The sequence below is a fragment of the Anabrus simplex genome, chromosome 1, assembly GCF_040414725.1.
Source record: "Anabrus simplex isolate iqAnaSimp1 chromosome 1, ASM4041472v1, whole genome shotgun sequence".
Lineage (NCBI taxonomy): Eukaryota > Metazoa > Arthropoda > Insecta > Orthoptera > Tettigoniidae > Anabrus > Anabrus simplex.
The window spans coordinates 94,447,035-94,473,185 of NC_090265.1; the positions used below are offsets into that span (position 1 = coordinate 94,447,035).

At 37.9% G+C, this 26,151-nt stretch overlaps 1 protein-coding gene across 1 annotated transcript in view; it reads left to right on the forward strand.

Moving 5' to 3' along the window:
• The window catches only part of SMC3 (structural maintenance of chromosomes 3), a 311,725-nt gene that overhangs the window by 244,499 nt on the left and 41,075 nt on the right, over positions 1-26,151 (forward strand). The window contains exons 22-24 of the mRNA XM_067156456.2: positions 8,207-8,343; positions 16,657-16,822; positions 20,339-20,521. Coding sequence (XP_067012557.2) covers positions 8,207-8,343; positions 16,657-16,822; positions 20,339-20,521 — 486 coding nt within the window. The remainder of the gene's footprint in view (positions 1-8,206; positions 8,344-16,656; positions 16,823-20,338; positions 20,522-26,151) is intronic.

Genomic DNA, 26,151 nt, shown 5'->3' on the forward strand with positions numbered 1-26,151 from the left:
ATGTGAAGTAGTTATTGTTAATTAGTAATCTTAATATGGTCATAAAGTCTTGAACTTCTAGTTTACTTAGTTGATTGTTAGCAAGTAAGTTCTTTTCGATGATCGGGAATAGTGAGTTGGTGTTTACACTGGGATACATGTTGACTATATCAAAGGAGTGCATTGAATGATATGGTTGAAGCTTGAAACTGTTTAGTTTGTTCACTAATTCTACAGTGTTCCTGATGGATTTATATGATGAGAATTTATAATGTTTATTAAGAAATTGTTGGATAAATTGAGATAATTTATATAAGGGGCTTGGTCTGTAGTTTATTATGGGTCGAATAGGGACACCGGTTTTGTGGATTTTGGGTAGTGCTTTAGCTGTTGGTAGGCCTGGGTTCATAGTAATTAACTTTTGTTTTTCTTGTTCAGTGAGGAGAAAAGATGTGCTCTTTAGAATTTGTTTCAATTGCCTTTGAATTGATTGTGTTGGGTCCTTCTTAACTATTGAAAAGGATTCATTATCTAAGAAAGTTTTGGTTTTTTGAATGTAATCTGTTTTATCCATAATGACTGTTGTGTTGCCTTTGTCGGCCTTGGTAATGATGAGGTGGTTGTCTTTGACTTTCTTTTTAAGATTGAGAATTTGTTTTCTTTCAGTAAGGGAGTCTTTGTTGATTTTGGTGATAGGGGTCGCAGTACGGTTTTTTTGAGAAAAAACTTTTGTTTAATTGTTTTTTTATGTCCATTCTGAGTTCGTCTTGTAGTTCATCTGGCATTCTGCTGATAGCAACTACTGATTCAACTACGAGTTTGGAGGCTGTAAGGGCCGAGTTGAAACAAGGCCAGTTGTGCTTTGGACCTTTCGAAAGAATTCTTATATCGTCCTCATCTAAGTTGGTGGTGGAGAGATTAATTACTGGAGGGTGGAATTGTTGTAGATTGTTATTAACGAGGTTAGGTTTGCTGTTAGGTTTTGGAGGGGAGTTGCTGTGTTTTTCCTTATTTTTAAGTGCTACAAGTTTTTTCTCTAGTGTTATCCGTTTTTTGGACAAAATATTGAACAACTTGATTTGGACTTCGTCTTGAAAAAGATTCCACTGAGCATTTGAAAGTAAGGTGGCTGCCTCTAAGTGAGTTTCATATAAGCGATGATTTAAAAACGACTTTTTCTTATAGAGAAATTTTAGTTCATTTTCTAACCAAAGTTTGTTTGTCCTAACCTGAACATCTTGTTGATGGGGAGGAACAAAACGTTGTTTCGTGACGCTTTTTAAAAAATTAGGGGTTAAATTCTGTGTAATGCACTGTTTGATAAATGCTATATCCTTGCCTATTTTCCCAATTTTGATTTTTAAGCCCAAGTAATGATAGGCTAACGACTTTGCCTGGTTGGCTGCTTCATTTAAACCTAAGAATTTCATTTTTTGTCCGTATTGAACTGAGAAGGATGATAGGAAAATCTTAAAACGGTCCACCTTTTCAATACAAAAAGTTATATTTTATTTATAACATGTATTTGTACTTGGAACTAGTTTCGACGCTGTGTTTGCGTCATCATCAGCCAAAATGGGAAACAGGCAAGCATGTAGGCATTTATGTTACACAAGGCGTTACATTAAACAATACACATCTTACAAGGAGATAAAAACAGGGACGAATATTGGAAACAAATGAATCGTTGAGAAAACAAAAGTTATACAAATTTAAAATAACCTTAACCACACATCTTGCAGTGCGAAAGTGTACTTCTTGAATGATTCCTGAATGTAAAACACACGCGCATACATTTCTGAGGAGCCAGCAGGCAGGACAAAGTAAAGTGAAACCTTAAGAGTTCTTCTGAGAAGAGTTCATCATTTTTCTATGTTCCGACTAACTAATGAAGTCTCCCTTGAGTTCCTGATAAACATACACAACAGGAAATTCTCCTTCACTCTCAACAATAGCTATAAAGAACAACGGTAAAATTTTAAATATTGCGCAGAGACGTGAAAGCATGATTTTGAACATGATATAACTCCTTCAGATAACCCAGTTTTTACACAAGGTGTTACATTAATTAATACACATCTTACGAGGAGATAAAAACAGGGACGAATGTGGAAACACATGCATCGTTGAGAAAGCAAAGTTATACATATTAAAAATAAGCTTAACCACACAACTTGTAGTGCAAAAATATTTGCCTTGAATGATTCCTGAATACAAAACGCACGCGCACACACTTCTAAAGAGCCAGCAGGCAGGAAAAAGTAAGGTGAAACCTTGAGAGTTCTTCTGAGAAGAGTTCATCATTCTTTCTATGATCTGACTAACTAATGAAGTCTCCCTTGAGTTCCTGATAAACATACACAACAGGAAAATTAAACAATACACATCTTACAAGGAGATAAAAAACAGGGAAAGTTATACATATTAAAAATAACCTTAACCACATATCTTGTAGTGCGAAAATATTCGTCTTGAATGATTCCTGAATACAAAACACACGCGCACACATTTCTGAAGAGCCAGGAGGCAGGAAAAAGTAAAGTGAAACCTTAAGAGTTCTTCTGAGAAGAGTTCATCATTTTTTCTATGTTCCGACTAACTAATGAAGTCTCCCTTGAGTTCCTGATAAACATACACAACAGGAAATTCTCCTTCATTCTCAACAATAGCTATAAAGATCAACGGTAAATTTCATTTTAAATATTGTGTAGAGACGTGAAAGCAAGATCTTGAATATAATATAACTCCTTCATTTAACCCAATTTTTTACACAAGGTGTTATATTAAACAATACACATCTTACGAGGAGATAAAAACAGGGACGAATGTAGAAACAAATGCATTTTTGAGAAAGCAAAAATTATACATATTAAAAATAAGCTTAACCACACAACTTGTAGTGAAAAATATTTGCCTTGAATGATTCCTGAATACAAAACGCATGCGCACACACTTCTAAAGAGCCAGCAGGCAGGAAAAAGTAAGGTGAAACCTTGAGAGTTCTTCTGAGAAGAGTTCATCATTCTTTCTATGATCTGACTAACTAATGAAGTCTCCCTTGAGTTCCTGATAAACATACACAACAGGAAAATTAAACAATACACATCTTACAAGGAGATAAAAAACAGGGAAAGTTATACATATTAAAAATAACCTTAACCACACATCTTGTAGTGCGAAAATATTCGTCTTGAATGATTCCTGAATACAAAACACACGCGCACACATTTCTGAAGAGCCAGGAGGCAGAGCCAACCAGGCAAAGTCGTTTCCCATTTTGGCTGATGATCACGCAAACACAGCGTCGAAACTAGTTCCAAGTACAAATACATGTTATAAATAAAATATAACTTTTTGTATTGAAAAGGTGGACCGTTTTAAGTTTTTCCTATCATCCTTCTCAGTTCAATACGGACAAAAAATGAAATTCTTAGGTTTAAATGAAGCAGCCAACCAGGCAAAGTCGTTAGCCTATCATTACTTGGGCTTAAAAATCAAAATTGGGAAAATAGGCAAGGATATAGCATTTATCAAACAGTGCATTACACAGAATTTAACCCCTAATTTTTTAAAAAGCGTCACGAAACAACGTTTTGTTCCTCCCCATCAACAAGATGTTCAGGTTAGGACAAACAAACTTTGGTTAGAAAATGAACTAAAATTTCTCTATAAGAAAAAGTCGTTTTTAAATCATCGCTTATATGAAACTCACTTAGAGGCAGCCACCTTACTTTCAAATGCTCAGTGGAATCTTTTTCAAGACGAGGTCCAAATCAAGTTGTTCAATATTTTGTCCAAAAAACAGATAACACTAGAGAAAAAACTTGTAGCACTTAAAAATAAGGAAAAACACAGCAACTCCCCTCCAAAACCTAACAGCAAACCTAACCTCGTTAATAACAATCTACAACAATTCCACCCTCCAGTAATTAATCTCTCCACCACCAACTTAGATGAGGACGATATAAGAATTCTTTCGAAAGGTCCAAAGCACAACTGGCCTTGTTTCAACTCGGCCCTTACAGCCTCCAAACTCGTAGTTGAATCAGAAGTTGCTATCAGCAAAATGCCATATGAACTACAAGACGAACTCAGAATGGACGTAAAAAAACAATTAAACAAAAGTTTTTTCTCAAAAAACCGTACTGCGACCCCTATCACCAAAATCAACAAAGACTCCCTTACTGAAAGAAAACAAATTCTCAATCTTAAAAAGAAAGTCAAAGACAACCACCTCATCATTACCAAGGCCGACAAAGGCAACACAACAGTCATTATGGATAAAACAGATTACATTCAAAAAACCAAAACTTTCTTAGATAATGAATCCTTTTCAATAGTTAAGAAGGACCCAACACAATCAATTCAAAGGCAATTGAAATAAATTCTAAAGAGCACATCTTTTCTCCTCACTGAACAAGAAAAACAAAAGTTAATTACTATGAACCCAGGCCTACCAACAGCTAAAGCACTACCCAAAATCCACAAAACCGGTGTCCCTATTCGACCCATAATAAACTACAGACCAAGCCCCTTATATAAATTATCTCAATTTATCCAACAATTTCTTAATAAACATTATAAATTCTCATCATATAAATCCATCAGGAACACTGTAGAATTAGTGAACAAACTAAACAGTTTCAAGCTTCAACCATATCATTCAATGCACTCCTTTGATATAGTCAACATGTATCCCAGTGTAAACACCAACTCACTATTCCCGATCATCGAAAAGAACTTACTTGCTAACAATCAACTAAGTAAACTAGAAGTTCAAGACTTTATGACCATATTAAGATTACTAATTAACAATAACTACTTCACATTCGATAAGATCATTTACAAACAAGATGGTTTGGCTATGGGTTCACCAGCCTCAGGAATTTTAGCAGAGATCTACCTTGATTTCCTAGAGCACACCGCCATCGACAATAACATCAAATTTGCTAATATCCAATTTTGGGCTAGGTACGTCGATGACACATTTATAAACCTTAATAATATTGATCATGACATTAAATTTACCTTAGAATCAGAGACAAACAACTCCATCAACTTCCTAGACCTAACAATCAACAGGCACCCCTCTTCGTTCACATATAGTATCTATAGAAAGCCCACTCAAACGGCCACTACTATAAGAAATGACTCACTACACCCCCAAACACACAAAGCGGCTACATATAATAGCTTAGTAGACCGAGCATTCAAAATTCCAATGTCAAGAAAAAACTTAAATAAAGAATTGAACACCATTCGCTCTATAGCAAAATTCAATGGATATAATGAATCCTTTATTGAAAGAATAATCAATAAATTCAGACACCGCCCAAAAACCACCCTAATAAAAGATAATACTAGCACTGCCACGTTTTCCACATTTACCTTCAATAAAGAAATTTACAACGTCACTAACGTTTTTAAAAAACACAACGTTAAAATAGCCTTTCATACTAACAATAGAAGCACAGAGATCCTACACAACTCTTCATCAATAAATAAAAGTAGTCGTTTTTCTAAATCAGGTGTATATAGGTTTTCTTGCCAAGACTGCAAAAGTTCTTACCTAGGGCAAACAGGACGCAGCTTTAAAATCAGATATGCAGAACATGTCAATGCCATAAAACACAACCGTTTTTCCGCGGTCGGCCTACATATAAAAGAATTTAAGCACAACTTTACTGAAATAAATCAAGATCTTGAGGTATTAGATATTCTAAACAAAGGTTCTTTCCTAGACGTCACTGAAAACCTCTATATTCATTTAGACCAATATTTCAATCCCAACCTAAACTTAAATGATATCTCAGAGAAACCAAAGATCCTATTCGACTTTCTCATTGAATTTTTCAAAAACATGAATATCCCGAAAAACAGATCTGTCTTTCAAATCATGCATAATACTTTGTCACGCCACACACTTTCACCACATCACCCTTCATACTTCCCCCCCTTCCACCCCTCCTCCCCTACCGCTCCTCCCCTCTCCCCTCCTAATCCAACAACGGCCGCTGCCCAGACCTAAACTATCCAACACGCTCTGTTCCTCTTCATCTCGCGCCATAGCCTTACCGCCTTATGTCCCGCAATAAACATCATAGAAACCTGCCCCCACCCTACACGTAACGCTGCAACAATGCACCACCAATACTGGCACAGTCAACCTCCAAACTCTCAACAACGTATTCCTTAATACCTATTTTATATTCTTGTCAAGCTGAATACCGGACCTATGAAGATTACAAGATTAATTTGTGCATCTACAGAATGGTTGTTAATGAAGCTATGTAATATAGAGAGAAACTTTCAAAGGTGGTTAAATGAAGAAGTTATATCATGTTCAAGATCATGCTTCCACATCTCTGCACAGTATTTAAAATACAATTTACCGTTGCTCTTTTATAGCTATTGTTGAGAGTTAAAGAGAATTTCCTGTTGTGTATGTTTATCAGGAACTCAAGGGAGACTTCTTTAGTTAGTTGGAACATAGAAAGAATGATGAACTCTTCTCAGAAGAACTCTTAAGGTTTCACCTTACCTTTTCCTGCCTGCTGGCTCTTTAGAAAGTGTGTGCATGCGTCTTGTATTCATGATTCATTCAAGGCAAATATTTTCGCACTGCAAGTTGTGTGGTTAAGCTTATTTTTAATATGTATAATTTTTGCTTTCTCAAAAATGCATTTGTTTCTACATTCGTCCCTGTTTTTATCTCCTCGTAAGATGTGTATTGTTTAATATAACACCTTGTGTAAAAAATTGGGTTAAATGAAGGAGTTATATTATATTCAAGATCATGCTTTCACGTCTCTACACAATATTTAAAATGAAATTTACCGTTGATCTTTATAGCTATTGTTGAGAATGAAGGAGAATTTCCTGTTGTGTATGTTTATCAGGAACTCAAGGGAGACTTCATTAGTTAGTCGGAACATAGAAAAAATGATGAACTCTTCTCAGAAGAACTCTTAAGGTTTCACTTTACTTTTTCCTGCCTCCTGGCTCTTCAGAAATGTGTGCGCGTGTGTTTTGTATTCAGGAATCATTCAAGACGAATATTTTCGCACTACAAGATATGTGGTTAAGGTTATTTTTAATATGTATAACTTTCCCTGTTTTTTATCTCCTTGTAAGATGTGTATTGTTTAATTTTCCTGTTGTGTATGTTTATCAGGAACTCAAGGGAGACTTCATTAGTTAGTCAGATCATAGAAAGAATGATATACTCTTCTCAGAAGAACTCTCAAGGTTTCACCTTACTTTTTCCTGCCTGCTGGCTCTTTAGAAGTGTGTGCGCGTGCGTTTTGTATTCAGGAATCATTCAAGGCAAATATTTTTGCACTACAAGTTGTGTGGTTAAGCTTATTTTTAATATGTATAACTTTGCTTTCTCAACGATGCATGTGTTTCCACATTCGTCCCTGTTTTTATCTCCTCGTAAGATGTGTATTAATTAATGTAACACCTTGTGTAAAAACTGGGTTATCTGAAGGAGTTATATCATGTTCAAAATCATGCTTTCACGTCTCTGCGCAATATTTAAAATTTTACCGTTGTTCTTTATAGCTATTGTTGAGAGTGAAGGAGAATTTCCTGTTGTGTATGTTTATCAGGAACTCAAGGGAGACTTCATTAGTTAGTCGGAACATAGAAAAATGATGAACTCTTCTCAGAAGAACTCTTAAGGTTTCACTTTACTTTGTCCTGCCTGCTGGCTCCTCAGAAATGTATGCGCGTGTGTTTTACATTCAGGAATCATTCAAGAAGAACACTTTCGCATTGCAAGATGTGTGGTTAAGGTTATTTTTAATTTGTATAACCTTTGTTTTCTCAACGATTCATTTGTTTCCTATATTCGTCCCTGTTTTTATCTCCTTGTAAGATGTGTATTGTTTAATGTAACGCCTTGTGTAACATAAATGCCTACATGCTTGCCTGTTTCCCATTTTGGCTGATGATGACGCAAACACAGCGTCGAAACTAGTTCCAAGTACAAATACATGTTATAAATAAAATATAACTTTTTGTATTGAAAAGGTGGACCGTTTTAAGGTTTTCCTATCATATGACAACAGTGGAAGGCAGCAGGCCCATAAGGCCTGTAGTCGTTTCTTAACTCTGGATGCTCTATAGTATAAGATAAGCATGAGTCATTTGTATGAATTTTCTTGCCCTTTCAATTGTTATGCAGTATTGATATTTACATTGTATATTTTCTTTTCTTCAGCTGTTCAAAGAACTGGAAAAGGCTAATGGCCATCTGAAGAAATACAGCCATGTCAACAAGAAAGCGTTGGACCAATTCATGAGCTTTTCTGACCAAAAGGAAAAATTGGTGAAACGAAAAGAGGAACTAGATCGAGGGTAAGATTCTTTGAGTTCTCTTAAGTGCAGAATGATGGCTGAGAGAGTGTATATACTAGTAAAGATAATTACCTAATTGAACTAACTACTAATAAAATAATTAAAAGTAATGAAAATTCCTTTCAGTGTCCACAGTGTAACTATGTTGCTCTGGATCTACAGTTGTCTATGATGCAAGTCTTGAGGAATTCCATTGTGTCAGATTTGTTTGGGATGTGACTGGAAATATTCAGATTTATTTTTCAAAGCAGTAAACAGATATTAAGGTAGTATGTATCCATGTGTCTTTCATGATTCCTATGTTGTTGTTGGTCTACCTCTTAGTTCCTGTTTTCTGATACAGGTTCACCGAGCTCGATAGCTGCAGTCGCTTAAGTGCGGCGAGTATCCAGTATTCGGGAGATAGTAGGTTCGAACCCCACTGTCGGCAGCCCTGAAGATGGTTTTCCGTGGTTTCCCGTTTTCACACCAGGCAAATGCTGGGGCTGTACCTTAATTAAGGCCACGGCCGCTTCCTTCCCACTCCCAGCCCTTCCCTGTCCCATCGTTGCCATAAGACCTATCTGTGTCAGTGCGACGTAAAGCAACTAGCAAAAAAAAAAAAACTGATACAGGTTCAGGTATTAGGTGAGATGAAAAATTGTATGTCATGTTTACCAACCGAAAAAGACTGACGGTGAATGAAATTGGGTAAGGAGGTGGAAGAAATTGGCTGGGGTCTATTAATAGGAACTGCCCCAGCATTTGCCTGGAAGTGAACATGGGAAACCACAGAAAAGCCTTCTGAGGACAGCCGATGGTGGAGATTGAACCCACTCGCCTCGCGAATGCTGAGCGTGGTTCCATAGCTGTAGCGGGCCACTCCGCTCGGTTTCATGATTCTTATATAGTATATCTTAATTATATCGTTCTTGGTTTTATGTTCCCTTTTTTTTTTTGGAGACGAGCCACTGAGGTGCCAGAATTTTGTCCTGCAAGAGTTCTTTTACATGATGGTAAATCTGCCAACTCTAGGCTGGCATATTTGAGGACCTTCAAATACCCCCAGACCGAAACAGAATATTTTGAAATCTCCCATCTTCTGAGATATAAGGTATAATTACCAGCACATATTGGAAGATAACATAAAAAGAACATGCGATATAGTATAAGCAATTCGACAGATCGTTGTGGGAAGAGAGGGCAACGGAAAGTGGAAACAAGGACGAGGAGAATCTCCTTCATACACTGATATCTTCAAATAATAGGCTCTTCCCCTATCAGTCTCACTTCTTCTATACCCATTTGTTCCCAGCTCCCTTTGAGCTCATTTCTGATCCAAGTAGGGAGCGAGTTCGTTAGTAAGAGAACAGAACTGTACTCTGAGAGAAAGAAAATATATTCACCCCGTTTGGCATGGCTTCAGGATAGGAAATATTTCCTTTACAAAGGTGAAAAATGAGAGTATCCTCCTAATTCAATACAATAAATATTCCGTCATTATACGGTCAATACGGAATGATTCTAATATCTTGTAATAAATATTTCCTTGTTAATGGCAAAAGCTATAATAAAAATTTTGCCAGCGTTTGCTGGAAATGGAGATTTTGACTAATTGCATGAGAAGGAGAGATCCAGGAAGAAGATATTGGTGCTGAACTGGAGGAGTTTTCTAATTGGGTAATATCTAGTTTCTTCATAACAAGATTCAGGTTGGAAGGAGCCACACATGGTCCCGTAGCATTACAATTTTGGGGACATAGCTAGTTACAGATGCTGAAGACATCACTTCAGGGCGTTTTGTTTGCTAGGTTGCTGAAGCATCCAGTGTTCAGAGAGGTGGTAGGTAGACATCAGGTGACCAAAAAATATTTGGATGGAAGCTTCTGAAGAAGGTTGTGGGACAGTTGAGAAAAGCAGAAATGTGTGAAGTGATAAAGCTTTGACTATTAGCAGAAGGGTACCTAGAAGGAGCCTCAGTGGAAATTGTTGGACTGGATGACTCGCATGGCAGGACACTGGTGGTTATCTGAGCCCAAGTTAACAGGTTTGATCGTGGATCAGTCTAATGGTATTTGAACATTATGGACATCTACTCAGGATACCAGAAAACAGGATCATCCGTAGAATATGCTATTTCTGGTTGTGTAACAGTTTTATATGTGGAGGACCATGCAACACGTATTGTATCATTGAGTGCAAAGACAGGACATTGACTTTGTCACACTATGCAAATGATGCTAATTTCGTTTAAATAATTACAGTAATACCTAGTACACAATGTGTTTAATAAAATTATATACAGTAGAAGTCCGTTATAGCGAGAATTCATAACAGTGAAAAATTTACTCGCTATAGCGGATTGTCATTATACCCGATTCTTGTATAAATATCGGAAGAACCCCCCATGCATATTAAAATCGGTATGAAAAGGCAATCAGTTTGTTCAAAACTAGCGTTTCCGCGGATGGTATCCATACTACGGCTTACTTGTTTTTGTTTTTTTTTTTGTTTTTTTTTTCTCCGTGAAAGTGTGAGTTTAATTTCATTCTGAAAAGAATTATAGTACTGTACCGTATTTCTCCGAATTCAAGACGAACCCCAATTTTTCCTTCAAAAATGTAAATCCGGCTCAAAAAGTGCTTTGTTACATCATATGAATGCCTTTGTTTTATAGTACGCATTTTAGACGCCAAACACTGGCTTTCCTTATACCGTATTTTTTTGCAGCTGCACAATTATTCTTTATTTATGGGGGTTTAATGACCATTAACTTAAAATTGGCATCGTAATACCAAAGAGAACTCGTTGAAAATTTGCCGGCAATACCTATTCCATGCGTCTCTACAATACGACGATCCATCAGAAAAATATTCTCGTTGCCTATAAAACTGCTACTTTACTCGGCGTCAGATATAACCGGCAACCACCACATGCACGTCTTGCTTGCCGGGTTCGGCAACTTCAGCAGCTAGCGATATATAGGCCTAATCGCGAACGTTGAAGATCAAGGAAAGATTTTAATGCCCCACGGCATGACCATTCTGCCCTTGATTTTTTTGTGCACATACCTCACAATTTCATCTTCGACTTCTTTAAAGCATCCTTGTCGCATTTTTTGTACAGTACGCATTTTTGAAGCTATCTTTGTCTTCACGCTAACATCAAATATTGGCTTTAGTTAGGACTATGGACAATTATTTCCGAATGTTTAATAACCATTAACTTAAAATTGTCATTATAATACCAACGATAACCTGTAGTTAATTTGCCGGCAATACCCTGTTTCGCGTATCTTTACAAAACGACTATCCATCACGAAAATGTTCCTGCTGTCTATGAAACTTAATTTTACTAAGCACCAGGTACAGTAGACGCGTTATAACTCTGCCACTGATAAACCGTGGCCTTTCTAAAAATTCGAAAGCTCGCATGTTTTGATGCCGTTCTGCAGATTTGAGAAACATTTTTGTAGAGGCTAATAGAACGTCATTCTCCCTTCACTATTTCCCAAGATCCAGTGACGTTACACACAAGCACTGTACAACCGGTTCTCGCGGCTAGCGATGTATAATAAAGAGGAGGTCGTTTATTGTCAATGGGTTTTGTGTATATATACATGTGCGCGCGGGAGTGAAAAGAAGCAGCTTGGTTACCACAGCAGTTGCCAGTGGTATTCGTTACTGTTAGGCTGGGAATGCAGGACAACCCTTGATTTTTTCGCATGAAATTCTGAGAAAAGAAAACGTCGTCTTGGATTCGGAGAAATACGGTATCACTCATAGGCTTCTGTGGCAAACATTTCAGATTTCTTTCTCAAACGGCGTTGCCCAACCTAACCATGTATGTATCATGAAAACATATTTGTAATGCATGTAGAGAAATGATAACCTCCTCGCTAAAAATATTACATGTGAATAGCCTTTTTCGAAATGTAACTAGACGCGAGAAAATATGAACTATCCTCACAAATCAGTTATGTATTCTGTCATATCTTGAGGTGTATCACATTCTTACTTAACCGCAGCCTTTATATTTAATGAGTTAACAACTGCTATCGGCCACGATATTTACGCATTTATTACGAAAACGTGTTATCCTCTTTCATTTCGAATTTTCTTTAGATTACAACAGTCGACGGGTATTACTAATCGACTCCAACATCGCCACATAGTGAGAAAATTATACCGTACCAAAGATGATTGTACGCATTTTATGGCAAACGTTTGAATTTTCTTATTCAAACCGCGTCACCTATCCTAACCTAACCGTACTATACGTATGATGAAAACACGCTTCAAGCGCCAGTAGAAAAATTACAACCTTCTCGCTATAAATTTACATGATAATAGCCTTTCCGTAACTTAACCAGATGCGGGAAAATATAAAGTAACCTCTGAAACCAATTATGCACTCTGCCATATCTCGAGGTTATTCCATTCTTACTTAAAATTGCAGTATTTAGCATTAAAATTAAGCTATAGTTTAGTCAGCCTTTATTTTCAATGAGTTAACAACAGTTATCGGACATGTTATTTACGCATTTATTACGAAAATGTCATCTTTCATTTCGAATTTTCTTAACGGAACAGCAGTCGACGAGTGTTACTAATCGACCCCGACATCGCCTTCGAATATCGACAAGAGAACTCGCTAGTGGAAATAGCGAGGAAACGATACCGAAGGTAATCAATCGATCGCATGCAACATAATCGCTGGGGTGTATAAATATTGGTAACGGAAAAAATCGTGCGCGCTTAAGCGCTCGTAATAACGGATGAGTCAGATATAGGGCTCTCACTGTAACCGAAGGATAATAAACAGTTTAATGTAGGAATTTTGAAGGGACAGAAACAAATTGGCGCTATAGCGGGGTTCTCGTTATATGCGGTATTCGTTATAGCGGACTTCTACTGTATATAGTGTTAATTTTGTGGCTATTGAGAAGCCGTTTTTATTGTATCCGTTCTTGGTGATATATTTTGCTCTGGTCTGTTATGCCATGTCTGCTTTTCATTGAGGCAATATGTTATTAGTCCTCCAAAATACAGTAGAAGTCCGTTATAGCGAGAATTCATAATGGCGAAAAATTTACTCGCTATAACGGATTGTCGTTATATCTGATTTTTTGTAAAAGTCGGGAAAAATTTTCGCGGATATCCACACTGAGGCTTACTTGTTTGTTGTTTTTCGAAATCCAATACTACGTGAAATTGTGTGTTTAATTTCATTCTGAAAAATATATATTACCGTATTTCTCCGAATCCAAGACGACTCCCACTTTTTCCTTCAAAAAAGTAAGTCAGGCTTAAAAAGTGTTTTGTAAAATCATATTAATGTCTTTTCTTAAAAAGTACGCATTTTTAGACTGTAGACGCCGAACATTGGCTGTAGTTATGTCGTATTTTTTACGGCTGTACAATTATGCTTTCTTTATTTCAGCGGGTTTAATAACCATTAACTTAAAATTGGCATCATAATATCGAAGGGAACTCGTTGAAAATTTGCCGGCAATACACATTCCACGCGTCTCTACAATACGACGATCCACCAGGAAAATATTCTTGCTTACTACAAAACTGTTACCGGTACTTTCACTCAGCGTGAGATATAACTGGCTGCCACTACATGCACGTCTTGCTTGCCAGATTCGGCCAACTTCAGCGGCTAGCGATGTATAGGTCTTAATCGCGGACTTTGAAAGTCAACGAACGAGTTTATTGCGCCGCGGTATGGCAATTCCGCCCATGCATTTTTATGCACATACGGTACCTCACAATTTTATCTTCAACTTTAAAGCGTCCTTCTTCCGGGCCACTGAATGCATTTTTTGTGCAGTACGCATTTTTAAGCTATCTTTGTCTTCACGGTAACGCTGAATATGGGCTTTAATTAGGCCTGTGCCGTATTTTCTTGCGGTTGCACAATTATTATATATTTTCGAGTGTTTAATAGCCATTAACTTAAAATTGGCATCATAACATCAACGAGAACCTGTTGAAAATTTTCTGGCAATACCTGTTCCACGTATCTTTACAATGCGACGATCCATCACGAAAGTATTCCTGCAGTCTATAAAACTTAATTTTACTAAGCATCAGGTACAGCAGACTTGTTATAACTCTGCTACTGATAGCCGTGGTCTTTCTAAGAATTCGTAGGCTCGCATGTTTTGATGCCATACTGCAGATTTGAGATAAGTTTTTGTAGAGGATAATATAATGTCATTCTCTCTTCACTATTTTCCAAGATCCAGTGACAGTACACATAGGCACTGTACGACCGGTCGCCGTGGCTAGCGGTGTAGGCCTGGGCCTATGATAAAGAGGTGGTCGTTTATTGTCAACAAGTTTCGTGTGTGAGCGCGGGGGAGGGGAGGGGTGAAATGAAGCAGCGTGGTTTGGTTACTGCGGTAGTTGCCAGTGGTGTTCATTACTATCAGGCCAGTGAATGCAAAACAACCCTTGATTTTTCACACGATATTCTGAGGAGAAAACGTCCTCTTGGATTCGAAGAAATACAGTATTACTACAGAGGCTTCTGTGACAAACATTTCAGTTTTCTTTTTCAAACGCGTCACCTAACCTAACCGTATATGTATCATGGAAATCCATTTGAAACGCATGTAGAGAAATGATAACATCCTCGCTAAAAATTGACATGGGAATGGCTTTCCGAAATTTAACTAGACGCGAGAAAATATAAACTATCCTCTGAAATCAGTGATAGTACCCTGCCATATCTTGAGGTGTATCACTTTCTTACTTAATTTCAGTATATGGTACACCATTAAAATTAAGAGATCGTCTACTTCAGCCTTTTTTTTTTTTTTTTTTTCGAGTTAACAACTGCTATCAATTTTTGATAATGAGACAAAGTATCTCATAGTGCATTGGCACTGCCAGTGGCTACAATTAGCCTACGCAGTGGCCTCCCTGGTATGCACTAGCCAGCGTCTTGGTAGGTGTGCTAGGTACCAACTGATGAGCCCAGCCTAGCACATGAGGGCGAAACGCTGGCAACCAGGAATGAGTTAACTGGAAAATTTATAATGTCCAATAACGGACCATTTATATTGGTATTATAAATTTACTCATTCGGAACAAATATTTCAGATTCCCTAAGGGAATCAACATCTATATCATCTGATGGCCAAGCAGGCATCAATTTTTGATAATGAGACAAAATATCTCATAGTGCATTGGCACTGCCGGTGGCTATAATTAGCCTACGCAGTGGCCTCCCCGGTATGCACTAGCCAGCGTCTTGGTAGGTGTGCTAGGTACCAACTGATGAGCCCAGCCTAGCACATGAGGGCGAAACGCTGGCAACCAGGAATGAGTTAGCTGGAAAATTTATAATGTCCAATAACGGACCATTTATAGTGGTATTATTGCCTTCGAATGTCGATGAGAGAGCTCGCTCATAGGTATAGCGAGAAAACCATACGGTACCGAAGATGATCAATCGCATGCAGTATAATGACTGGGTGCATAAATATCGGCAACGGCAAAAATCGAGCGCGCATAATCGCTCGTAATAACGGATGCGTCAGTGATAGGATTCTCGCTATAACCGAAGGATAATACACAGTTTAATATAGGAATTTTGAAGGGACGGACAAAAGTTATCGTTATAACGGGGTTCTCGTTATATGCCGTACTCGCTATGGACTTCTACTGTATTTGAACTTGTCAACGATTTTGTGTGATTTTATTTACAAGTGGTGGGTCAGTTGAAATTATTTCTATCTGTTCGAAGGATATTCTGAGACCAATTTTCTGCACTATTTCCTGTAGTGATTTAAGTTGTCGGGCTTCCGGAACATTGTTGGACAGGAGAGCAAGGTTATCAGCGAATCCCTGGCAGTTCAAACTTACATTGTCTTCTTCACGTTATCCTTGTACCATTCTCTCATATATTCCACCGCACAGTTGAACAGCAGTGGTGACAGGCGATCTCCTTGACGTAAATGTGTTTTTATGAGGAATGGTTGAGAAAGTTCCCCACTAAACTTAATTTTAGATTCTGTGTTGGTTGGTGAGTGTTATCAATTTGATTAATTTTGGGTGAAGTCTGAAGTTTCGTAAAATTTTCAATATTGGAGGTCTGTGGATAGTCTTATATCTTCTTGAAGTCTACAAAGGTGGTGGCAGCAGCACTAAGATTTTGGAAGGCTGCAATTCATATTTATGGCAGTTCATGACATCTGTGGTAGAATTTTTTTTCCTCTTTTCTTCTTGACAGTGACTTTTTATTGTCTTCATTCATTGATACAAATAATTTTTTTTTTTTTATTATTTTTTTTTATTTTTTTTTTATTTCATTTTTCAGTGATGAGAAGATCAAAGAACTTATGCTTGTTTTGGAACAGAGAAAATATGAAGCCATTGAGTTCACATTCAAACAAGTATCAAAATACTTCAGTGAAGTTTTCCATAAGCTCGTTCCTTCAGGGCATGCACAGCTTGTTATGAAGAAAAATGAAGAAGGTGTGGCTGTGAGTATATTTGCCTTGTAACTATGACCATTTAGTTCTGCTAATTTTGAATTCTCCTTTGCTGCCTCTTACAATCTCTTACCGGGAATAAGATACACAAAAAACATTGTAAATTAAGAATTTCTACATACAGTAAAACCTCTTTAATTCAAAGTCGTTGGGATGCAAAAATCGGACTATGAATTACGTGATTTCAAATTAACCACTAACTCATAATTCAGAAATGCCAACCCTTACCACGTTACATAATATTATAAGACCCGTTACTGCACGCAATTAACCTTGACTCAGTTTAAACCTTTCAAATGCCAATGATTCTAAGACAAGGAGAAATCTATGCTGGGTCCCCTATGCAAGCAGTAGCGGCGATTAGGGGTGAGGGGGAGGGGGGGACAGTTACTCCCCCACTTTGTAGAGAAAAAGATTTTTTTTTAAAGTTTCGGCAGACTGAAGAACTTGACAGTTATTTAAAAAAAACGCATGAAACAATGAATTATAAAAAAGCCATTTTAACTTGGTTTTTTCAGCTAATTCCTTCCTTTAATTTCTTTACTCATAAAGAAAAACACTTAGCGGAAATGCGCACAAAATACCGTTTGTTGCAGATAACCGATTCATACAGCGTCACAGCAAGTAGTCGATAAGTAGTGGAGACTCACGCAGCAGCGTGTAGGATGTGCTATGAGGAAGGGTAACATGGGTATATAGTTATAATCCAGTAGGTCAATGAGTTTAGAAGTATTCCCAATTACGGTGAGTTTCCTTTGTTCACTGATACATAAAATTCATCATTTAAATATACGACATTGAATCCACATGTTGAGTCTATTTCCTGACCCTTAAAATAAAAGATTTTTTGAGAAAAGTATATTCATTCCATCATTGTGTAACAGAATTACATATTCGAAAAAGCTCTCGTTTCCGGAAACATAAGGTATGGTTTTGCATGTTATTTAAATAGTTTAATTTGAAATACGGATAATTCGTAATTCGAAGAACAATGTCGGTCCCATTACCGAAATTCAGGCTTGTAATTCAAAACTGGCTTTACATTTTTAAAACATAGTATTTTACGGGGTAATTTAAATTCAAAATTTCTCCGCGTTATGACAAAATGAGTCTTCTGGAATATGCAGGGGTAGCTTTTCGCACTTTCACTTACTTCGGTGTGTCTACAGTGTGCTTCATATTTGCGAAGTTCGAGTGAAATCTTAATTCTTTTGTATTCAGCATTTTAAGTAACGCCACATTATAACGTAGTAGGCAATGCGCAGAGAAGCAGAATCCGCAAGCAATGACGATGCCGACAGATGGCGAAAAAGCATGGCTTATATAATCAGTTGTCAATGCCGATGTAACTGCATTTTAAGATGCGGAGCCCAAACGGACTTATGGTTTTAAAGGAGAGAAGTTGCAGGTCGGAAAATCGTGCAAGGGTGGGGTCACTGTACTGTGTCCTATGTTGCAATGCAGACGGAAGCGAGAGACTTCCTCCCCTCGTCATAGGAAAGTTTGAAAAGCCATGATGTTTTAAAGACATCGGGCACTTTCCGTGCAAGTTCAAGGCATCTAAAAATGCAAACAGTACAGTAATCCAAACGATAAAGCACTTGCACAGGGGACCCAGCATAATTTGTCCTCGTCTTTGAATCGTGCTCTCTCTCTCTTTTTTTTTTTTTTCTCCCTGTTGCGTGAGGTTATTGCCAAACCATATTTCCATTTGAATAATTAAGGTGTCAAGAACTTCATATGTTAACATTTTGAGCGTGTGGAATGTCCTGTCATCTACATTTATCTCATAATTTTTTTTTCAACATTTTACAATGCAAGAGGATACTGTATTTTCTGATCGCATGTCCTTGAGGATACCAATGATTTTTCTAATTTCATTTGCATAGAATTACATCAGAAGTGCTTTCATGTTGCAGTAGAGCAAAGAGATGGTCTGTATAAATAAAAATTTCTCTATAGAGACAGAGCAAATAAATGAATTAGGCCTTCTTCAGTATGGCAAGCAACTCGACAGCTGAATTGTATGACTCACTGTCCCAACCCTCATCATTCTCTGCTAATGTCTTCAAAAACCTGTCTTAGATCATCATAGTGTGAAAATGTGTGAACTGCTCTCGAATGAAAGCTCCAATGGATAGCGTATGCTTGTGGAAGTCTGAATGATCAATCATGCTAATACACAGGAACAAGGGAGTAGGTCAGTTATAGTCAGTGATTGAGAACAATATTATAGTACTGGTGGAAATAGAAGTCACCAACAAGTTTCATAAAATATTTTGCATTCCCAAAAAATTACAAGCTTTCAAAAATTGAAGAGGAACAGGCAGAATATGTCTGATCATTTCCGAGGCTTAGGTCTTAGGTGAGCCAATGTGTGAATACCTTTAAATATCTGGGGAGCACAGTATCAAATGATAGAAATGCCAAGAACGAAGTCTTGAACGGGGTGCAAAAAGTATCCAACTTCCTTCTATCAAGTACAGAACATAGTATGGCATAACCGAGTTCCTCAGAGGGCTAAACAGACCCTGCTTAAGACTTATCTCCTGCCCATCATGATAGTCTGGAGAGTTGCGTCATACATAAAAGAGGAGTAAGTCAACTGCAAGCTGTTGAAATAAAGTTCCCTAGATCAGCTGTACAGAAAACAAGGAAGGACAGAATTAGAAATGATCAGATACGAAGAGCAGGTTAACCTGACCATGGAAGAAAAACTGAGTGTTGCAAGGTTGAAGTGGATAGGACACGTAAAGCAGATGCAGGAGACATGAATACCACGGAAGTATCTTGAAAAGTCGTTCCGGGACGAAGACCAATTGGACACCCTAGATAAAGGTGGTTAGATCAGATAAGAAAAGACCTAGAGATAAGAGGAGAAACATGGGATGCCCTGGAGAGAAAAGAAGAATACCAGGACCATAATAAATGGAGGCACATTGTTCTTAAACATCCTACCCGGCTCGCTGGAAGGAATTCATGATGATGATGATAATGGTGATGACATGACTTGCTGCTGATGGTAGTTTAACAAATATTTAAAATTAAAATCACTAATTCTCTTTGCTTCATCAACATTATATTCAACCCACCAAACACACGCTAGGTAATACATCCCTCTACAGAGAGTTAGTGTCAGGACGCACATCTGGCCATAAAACTGAACGAAATCCACATCAAGTGCTAACCCTAATAAATAGGGAAATAAATTGTGAAGAAGATTGTTAGTTAGTCTTTTGGGAAACATGCTTAAAAATTATATAAAAGCATTTTTTGTTTTAAATGTCATATTTATCTCGTGTTCAACTAGTCATGAACTTTGTATAGGGTAAGATGTTCTAGTGGTGGTGTTGGTTTATTTTGGACTGAGTGCATGTTTATGACATTTCGTGCAGCATTTCTGTTCCATTATATAATATTCACCAGCACCACCATTAGCCAATTGGATCACTTTAAGTATAAAATTCAGTGAGAAATGATTTTAATAGTATAAATTCTTCTTTACAGGATAGTGACTCTGATAAATTCACTGGAGTTGGGATTCGAGTATCTTTCACAGGCCGGAATGCTGAAATGAGAGAAATGAACCAGCTGTCTGGTGGTCAGAAGTCTCTTGTGGCTCTGGGTTTGATCTTTGCTATCCAGAAATGTGATCCAGCTCCATTTTATCTTTTTGATGAAATTGATCAGGTAAAATATTGCCATTATTCTCGCCTGTATTTCTGGTGACAGTGCCACTTTGCCATTATTATTATTATTATTATTATTATTATCATCATCATCATCATCATCATCATCATCATCATCATCATCATTGCCAAAGATCCTTAAGTCTTTAGCTGTTCCTTTCTCGCTCTTCCATTGTGAAGTTCTATGGCTTGGTCAGTGGCAATTCGGTTGCATTCCTGCAACTTTTTTCCTAAATTTTGTTCTGTCCTGTATCTCTTCCTCCTGGACACGTTTCTCCTTTCTCTCTCTTGCTATCTTTCCCTTGAACTAAGCCTTCATCATCTGTTTCTGTATCGCACCCTTCTCCATTCTCTTTACATGTCCAAACCATCTTAGTCTATTCTCCTCAGTGCTGTCATTCACATTTTTTGGTCTATTTTCCTTCCTGACCTTCTTTTCTCACTTTCTTTCCTATTATACTTATTAAGAATTTTATTTCACTGGCTTGAATTTACTCTCCTCTGTCCAGGTCTTCAGTGCAAATGTCAATATGTGTAGTACATCTTGTGCAGCAGTTCTTTACATTCTTAGTATCACTTCCTCCAAACAAGGTTCTGTACATTCTGGTGGAATGCATTCGCCTTTTGCATCCTTTTGATAATCTCTATATCCAGCCTTGCATTTTACAGTAGTTTGCTTCCTAGGCGTTTCAAGTTGTCCACAATTTCAAGGTTCTCATCTCCAATATTTATGGTTCCTTTCCCTACTCTGTCACCTCTTGTTATCACCATCGTCTTGCTCTTCTCTACATTGCATTTCATAGTGTATTTCACAATTTTCTCAGTCACAATTTCCAGTTGTTTTTGTGTTTCCGTAGCGTCTGTTCCCCACATCATCATCATCATCGTCATCAGATAGTAGCTTTTTATTACCTTAATCCCTTTTTCAGTAACTGCTTGCTTTGGCACCTTTAAATTTCTTCCATTAATGTTTTAAATAATGAACGAGATAATGAAGAGGAAGTACAGACACAAGTCGATTTATAGAATGAGGAGATAAGAAATTTTGGAATGAAGATTAGTACTGCGTAAAGCAAGATTTTGATCATGACAAGAGGTAACAGAAAATCCAGGAAGGAGATAAAAATAGGAAATGAACCTTTTGAAGTAGTGAAAAATATTTGGGCAGCATGATGTCACAAGATGGAAATTTGGATGGAGAAATTGATTTAAGAATACAGCAGTCCGTAAGTTTCTACCAGTGTGTGAGAGACATTGTATGGAACAAAGATGTGCCAATGAATTGCAAGGTTTTATACTCGTCTTATTATAAACCTATACTGACCTATGCTTCATCAGCCTGGACGTTGACTAAGCGGAACCAAAGTAAGATGATGTAGATGTTGATTCCAGGAATGAGTTAGCTGGAAAATTTATAATGTCCAATAATGGACCATTTATATTGGTATTATAAATTTACTCATTCGGGACAAATATTTCAGATTCCGTATGGGAATCAACATCTATATCATCTGATGGCCAAGCAGGCATCAATTTTTGGTAATGAGACAAAGTCTCTCATAGTGCATTGGCACTGCCGGTAGCTCCAAATAGCCTACGCAGTGCCCTCCACGGTATGCACTAGCCAGCGTCTTGGTAGGTGTGCTAGGTACCAACTGATGAGCCCAACCTAGCACACAAGGGCAAAACGCTGGCAACCAGGAATGAGTTAGCTGGAAAATTTATAATGTCCAATAATGGACCATTTATATTGGTATTACCAAAGTAAGATACAAGCAGCTGAAATGAGGTGTTTGAGGAGCATACAGGGAAAGACAAGACAAGATAGAATACGAAATTAGGAAATAAGGAGAAGCATGGGAATGTGTAAACTTCAAGAAGAGATTGATATAGCAAAGCTAAAATGGTTTGGACACATGATGAGAATGACAGGAGAAAGAATACCAAAGAGAACATTCATGGATACAGAGACTGCAAAGAGGCCATGGGGATGGCCTAGAATGCGATGGAGGAGCTCTGTTGTGCACTGTATTGCAAATAGAGGATTCGATAACAATAAAGTACTAGAAGAGGAATGGTGGGAAGATCAAGTAAGGTAATGGGCTTGGGTACACTACCTTATCCAGAGAGAATCTGGAAAAGGGAATGGATGATGATGATGATGATGATGATGATGAAGAAGACATGACATATCCCACGTCGTTCCATCTTAAGCGATGGGTCGGCAAACGAGGTTTCTCCACTAGTTGCGGTCTCTGAACTTCTCTCCTTCTTTGATGCTTTCCAAAGTATGTCCTCTCTGTTGAATGTCAATCTTCACCATGTCCTTGTACTGGAGTCTTGGTCACCCTCTTGGTCTTTTGTCTTCATGTTTTAGATCGTACATTTTTTTTGGTAATTTGTTATCACCCATGTGTCGCATATGTCCATACTGTCTCAGTCGCTGCACTGTTATTTTGTCCTGCAGTCTTACAACTTGAGCCTGCTTGCAGATTTCCTCATTACACACTCTGTCCCTCCGTCATGCTACGGACAAATTTCATTTCTGCTGCCTGGATTCTACTAATATCTTTGTTTCTCATGGTCCATGTTTCGCAACCATAGGTCAGGATTGGTACGTAATAGGTTTCATATACGACTCTCTTACATTTTGTTGGTATTTCCTTGTTCCATATTATGTCTTTAACTATTTTCTAAAAGTTGCTACCTGCCTGAATTCTGTGGGAAATTTCCTTGTCTCTAGAACCAGTATCAGAGATAACACTTCCAAGATATTTGAATTGATGGTTCATCTGTAGCTGTTTCCCCTCCATTTCAATGTGTCCCGTTGGTTGTCCGTATCTCTTCATGACCCTAACCTCACTTTTCTCTTGGCTGAAGATGAGTCCATATTCTTTAGCAGATTCTGTCCTGGAGTTTATTTGTCCTTGAAGATCTTTTAGAGTCTCACCACAAGCATATATCATCCGCGAACAATATAACTTTCATTTTCTTACCTCCAATGGTTTGGTGAACTTTCCTCTGAATCTCGTTCATCACAGTGATGAAAAGAAGAGGAGACAGAACACCACCCTGTCTTAACCCAGATTTTATATCAAAGGTTTCTGTCATTCCTACAGGTGTTTTGACATTTCTTGGGGTATCTTCATACAAATTCTTGATCCGGTGTATCATGTCATCCTGTATTCCAATTTTCTTCAGTGTTTCCCATACCTTTTCTCTGTTCACTGCATCAAATGCTTTCTTGATATCCAGAAAGGCTAACCACAAATCTCGGTTGTGTTCGTAGTATTTTTCCATTAACTGATGGACTGTAAAGATTAAATCAGTTGTTGATCTCCCCTTCCTGAATCCATACTGTTCTTCGAAGAGGTTCTCTTCAATAAGGGGTCTGATTTTACCCTGCACGTGACCCCTCAATACGAGAAAAATGATTAAAATCGTAAATTGCTCTTTTCAGAGCCCCACTGAAAATCATGATCCTACTCTAAACATTCTGCAGCTCAACATCGAAGGAGCAAGTTCGCCAAAAAGTGACTATCTAACAAAAATATTGACTAACCACAAGGTGGATATTGTTCTTCTGCAAGAGACCCACTGTGAGAACCAGGACCAGCTTTATACCAGATGTAGGATTCCCTGATACACTCTGCTTAATGCAGTGTTTCATAAACAGTACGGAACAGCAACATATGTAAAAAATGATATAGAGGAAGCTGATATAATAAGCACAAATACTGATAATAACATGTTTTGCTCTAAAACGAAGATTGCAAATACAGAAATTGTAAACATCTACAATCCACCTTGTCAACCTTGGAGCCTAAACGAGACCATCCTGAACATACAGCACCCAGCAATAATCCTTGGCGATTGTAACAGTGAAAACACTAAATGGGGCTATAACTATACCAACAAAAAGGGGCAAGGTGTCTGAATGGGCTGATGCCAAATACCTTTATCTATTGTTTGATGCCAAAGAAAAGGGTTCCTTCCACTCTACTAGATGGAATAAGGACTATAACCCTGATCTGTGTTTTGTATCAAAAAATTCTCTTGGAAGACCTTTACACTGCACTAGGAAAATTCTGAACAACTTTCCTTGAAGCCAACATAGACCAGTGCTTGTCAAAGTCGGTCTGGAAATACCTGTCATCAGATCGGTCCCACTTCCTCGCTGGAATTTTTCCAAAGCCAACTGGTCTAAATTCACCAGCAAACTGGAACATAATGTACAGTGGATTCCTCCTACAACAGGAAATTACGAGCGCTTTGTCAAACTAACATCTGTCATCGCGAAAAAACATATCCCTAGAGGATACAGGAAGGATGGATTATATTCCTGGATGGAACCCAAAATGCAAAGAGCTATATGAGAAATATATGCTCAGTAGTGACCCTGAAATTGCAGATGAATTGATTCAGTCCCTAGATTCATCTAGAAAAGAAAAATGGTTCAATCTCATGGAAAATATGAGTTTTCAACATTCCAGTCGAAAAGCATGCTCACTTCTAAGGAAACTTGGCAACAGCACTCCCAATTCGCTCCCAAGAGCACTAAGATAAAACCAAACGAGGTGGCAAACAGATTAGTTAGCCTGACAAGAAAACCTGTCGGTACAAAGAAAGAAAGAGTCAAAAAGAATTCAACAAGAGCTAAAATCGAGGATAACCCAGGCCAAAGCAGTCTCTCAGTTTTCCACTGATTTCACAGCTGCTGAGATCTCAACTGCGCTAAAAGAAATAAAGCCAGGTAAAGCAACCGGATAGGATGGAATATACCCAGAATTCCTTATACATTGTGGCCCCCGAACGATCGAATGGCTTGCCAAATTTTACAGCAATATCTTACATGTTGGACAACTACCATCAGTACTCAAAAGAACAAAAAATAGTAGCAACCCTTAAACCAGGGAAAAGTGGAGACAGTGCAGAAGATTACAGGCCCATAGCCCTTTTAAGTGTCTGCTACAAGCTACTGGAGAGAGTAATATACAACAGAATTTCAACCAGAATCCTAGAGCACATACCACTTGAACAAGCTGGCTTCAGGCCAAGTCGCACCTGTACCGACCAGGTGTTAGCCCTAACCACCCATATTGAGAGAGGATTTCAAGATCGAAAGAAAACCGTAGCAGTGTTCATGGATCTGTCATCAGCTTATGACACAGTCTGGCGGAAAGGAATGATCCTCAAATTCCTGAAGTTAATCCCTTGTAAGACACTTCCACCCTGCTGAATAATATGTTGGCTAATAAAATGATTGAAGTACACCTACACGGCAACATAAGTAAAACTTACAAACTGAGTGACGGATTACCACAGCGATCGGTACTGGCCCCATTGTTCTTCAACATATATACAGCAGATCTACCTTCAACTAATGCTAGGAAGTTTATATACACTGATGACATTTGCTTGGCAGCCCAGTCTGGTGATTTTGCCAGAGCAGAATCCACACTCACTAAAGATCTCTGTAGAATTGATAATTATTTTAAAACCTGGCGACTGAAACCAAACATAACAAATACAGAGGTCAGCTGCTTTCATTTGAGCAATAAACAAGCCAATTATGTCCCTCAGGTTCAATTCAGAGGTCATATTCTGAAGTTCAATCCACATCCAAATTAT